Source organism: Argiope bruennichi, chromosome X2 (assembly GCF_947563725.1).
Source record: "Argiope bruennichi chromosome X2, qqArgBrue1.1, whole genome shotgun sequence".
NCBI lineage: Eukaryota > Metazoa > Arthropoda > Arachnida > Araneae > Araneidae > Argiope > Argiope bruennichi.
This window is the reverse complement of record NC_079163.1, coordinates 110,275,962-110,279,349: the sequence shown is the minus strand read 5'-3', so window position 1 is coordinate 110,279,349 and position 3,388 is coordinate 110,275,962. Positions and strand designations below refer to the sequence as shown.

Below are 3,388 nucleotides of genomic sequence, written 5' to 3'. Positions count from 1 at the left end.
CGAAAATTGGAATATTTTGGGTGATGCATAAAGGCATTAATTTAAGCAGGAAAAATAGTGTTTTTTAGAGTAAAATTAACATAACAGATAGGCATGGTCTGTCATTTCGTAAAATTGAAATTTTACAATATAGTAGATTGTAATAGTTTGGCATAAACTGCTTAAAATGATCAGTAAACTGCGACTTCTGCTGCTCTGAAAATGCACAACTGTAAAAAAGCTACTCCTAAATTGTATACAATTATAAAATTAATAAAATGTAAAAATTCTAAAATTATATATATATATATACACACACACAGAGGAGCCATTACATTATAACCATCCTCCATCTATAACAATGGACTCGCCCAAGAACAAAACCTATGCGTGTGCACGGCTGATGTTGGTGTATATAAAGCGACTATGCATTGCTCTCCAAACATAGCGCAATTAGGAAAAGAATGGGAAAAACAGCTGATTTATCAGACTTCGATAAAGATCAAATCGTTATGCCTCGGCGACTAGGAACAGCAATATCAGAAACGTCGCGTTTAATGGGTTATTCACGTGCAGTTGCTGTGAGCATATATCGAACGTGGTGTATGGATGGTGAAACGACAAGTCGCCGGCCAGCGGTGTGTCGTCCAAGGCACATTGATTTCAGAGGAGAGCGGAGATTTTTAAGCATTGTTCGTCCTGACCGAAGAGCCACAACATCTGAAATCACTACCAGCTACAACAGTGGCAAGCCAGACAGTGTTTCACAATACATTGTGCAGCGTACCTTGTTGCGCGTGGTCTTTCGCAGCCGGAGGCCGACACATGCCCCTGCACTGACAGCACGTCACCGCCAGCTGTGTCTTCAATGGGACAAGAAACATCAGAATTGGACGTTAGAAGAATTAAAGAAGGTTGCATGGTTACGTTTTCTGATCCATCACATCAACGGGCATGTGTGAATAATCCGATTTCCAAAGGAAATCCTGGCTCCGGGATACACAGTTGGCAAGCCGGTGACAGGAGTATTATAATGTGGTCAATGTTTTCATGGACCACGTTACGACCTATAATCCCCATAGAACAATCCCTGACGTATGTTCGCTATTTGAACGTCGTTGCAGATCAGGTTCAACCATTCATGATAACAGTATTTCAGGTGGGGAATGATCTTTACCAACAGGATAATGCACCATGTCATAATGGTTGAATGGTCAGGGAGTGGTTCGAGGAACATTCCAGTGACTTTAAAGTCATGTCTTGGCCTCCAGATTCACCTGACATTAATCCCATAGAGCATTTGAGGTCCCACCTGGAAAACCAAATTCGTGCTGCCTGCTGCCCCCTCGCAATGTGAGGGAATTGCAGGACCAGTTGGTGTAATGGTACCATATACATCAGACGACCTATCAGCACTTTGTGGAGTCAATGCCTAGTCGGGTTCTGAAAGTTATGATGGCTAAAGGACGCTTTACATGTTATTAACAGGATGGCTGTAATATAATGGCTCTTAGCTGTGTATATATATATACACAAAAGTATTAGAATCAAGTTAATAGGAAAATCAAAAAATCAAATAAAAATTAAACCAAAAAAATTATTAAAAAAAATAAAAAAGAATCCGGCCTGAAGACTTTTTCAAGGGTCACCCTCAGGCACCTTGAAAAAGTCTTCAGGCTGGATTCTTTTTTATTTTATTTTATTTTATTATTTTTTTATAATTTTTTTGGTTTAATTTTTATTTGATTTTTTGATTTTCCTATTAACTTGATTTTAATACTTTTGTATCAATTCATCTGTGTTTTAGAAGTAGCAATTGCGCTCTCTAAATACTATGAAGTTCTTTTTTGGTTTTAGTTTAAATAGGTAATAAATTTTAGTTGCGATTTCGAAACTGTTTTGTTTCGTTTTCATTTTAGTTTCGTTTTCAAACTATTTCTTACTTTACATTAGTTACTCTCTCTCTCTCTCTCTCTATATATATATATATATATATATATATATATACAACACGAAATGAGGAAAAACTGATAAAAATTTTATCCCTGTGAATATATACTGTGAGTAATTTTCATGATATTAATTCAATAATTTATTATTTCCTACATTTATATTTTTTGGAATGAAACAATTCTTTTCTAAAAGTAATGACACAATCTGCCTTCATAATTAAAACTACTTGGCAAATAATATCGCATGTTTGATTGTGAATTACTATGCGGAATTTTCGGTCGTTAGTACAGTAATGTAGTTTATTACTGTTTAAATTAATGGAATCACCATTTATTAAGAATGTCGTGATTGATGATTTTCACATACGTTTCCAAAGGGGAATGCATTATACCATGCATTCAAGAATGAAGAATGGTATTTCTTATATGCTAAAGCCCCAGCATTACTATTGTGATGTGAGGGGTAATTTTGAAAGAATATTGAGAAGCGTTTGTTTGTTATGAAGAGATAGCATTGAATTTCCTCAGCATTCATCAGATCGCATTCCAATTGATTTTTTTAGGGGGAAATACAAGCATTATGTTCATAGTTCAAGACCAGTAACAATCAAAGAGTTAAGAGTATACACTAAAAGAGAATGAATCAAAATATCTGCTGGCCTGCTTTGGCCCGTTTGCAGTTTCATCAAACTGTATTAGAATATTTACACAAGTACCTGACTAACAGCAATCGATAATGCGATCATTTAAGAAAAGTGAAAAAAATTCTATTTTTGTATGAACCAATTTGAATTATCTTATTAACAATTTATATAATAGGCCTTTCAAAAAGCGTATACATTTTAAAGGGCATACTGCATGCAGTACTTAAAAAAATGTAAGGTAATGTTTTTCTATTTTAGTTTTGTTTAGTGAAATCATCTGCAGATACAATTGCTTCATATGTTACAAGTATCATTCAGCTGGGCATAAATATTTACCCCTTTTAACTTCATTGCTTTAAAATGTAAAAATGGCCTTTTTATATTTGTAAAAGAATTGGAAACTATGATTAATATATTTTTAAATTTTGCTCGTAATAGGAAATTTGATTTAAACAAACAATCATATAATTTTAATAGATATAAGCTAAGAATTAATAGCATTAAAGCAATTTCAAAACTTTGTGAAGCAATCAAAATTTGTAGCAGTATCAGAACGATTTTTTAACAAAAAGTAAAAAAAAGGATTCAAGAATTTGTATTATTTTTTTATTTATTCTTTTTCGTTTTGTAAAGTCATTCCCCTTTGATAATAAATAAATTACTTTTGATTTGATATGTCCAATGCTCTTTTATATTTATATCATTTAAATTACAATTCCTATTTGTAAATTGTTATGTTTATTTAACTTTGGTTTGTGTTGTAAAGGAAAATATTAGAATGGAAACACTTAATACGATTCTTATAAAGAATTT

General features: G+C 33.1%; 1 protein-coding gene across 1 annotated transcript; it reads left to right on the top strand.

Annotated features, from left to right (window-relative positions):
- The first annotated feature begins 443 nt into the window (after nt 1-443).
- On the top strand, nt 444-941 carry LOC129959841 (uncharacterized). The gene has a single exon (XM_056072734.1). The coding sequence runs from the start codon at nt 444-446 to the stop codon at nt 939-941; it is 498 nt and encodes a 165-aa protein (XP_055928709.1).
- The last annotated feature ends 2,447 nt before the right edge of the window (nt 942-3,388 follow it).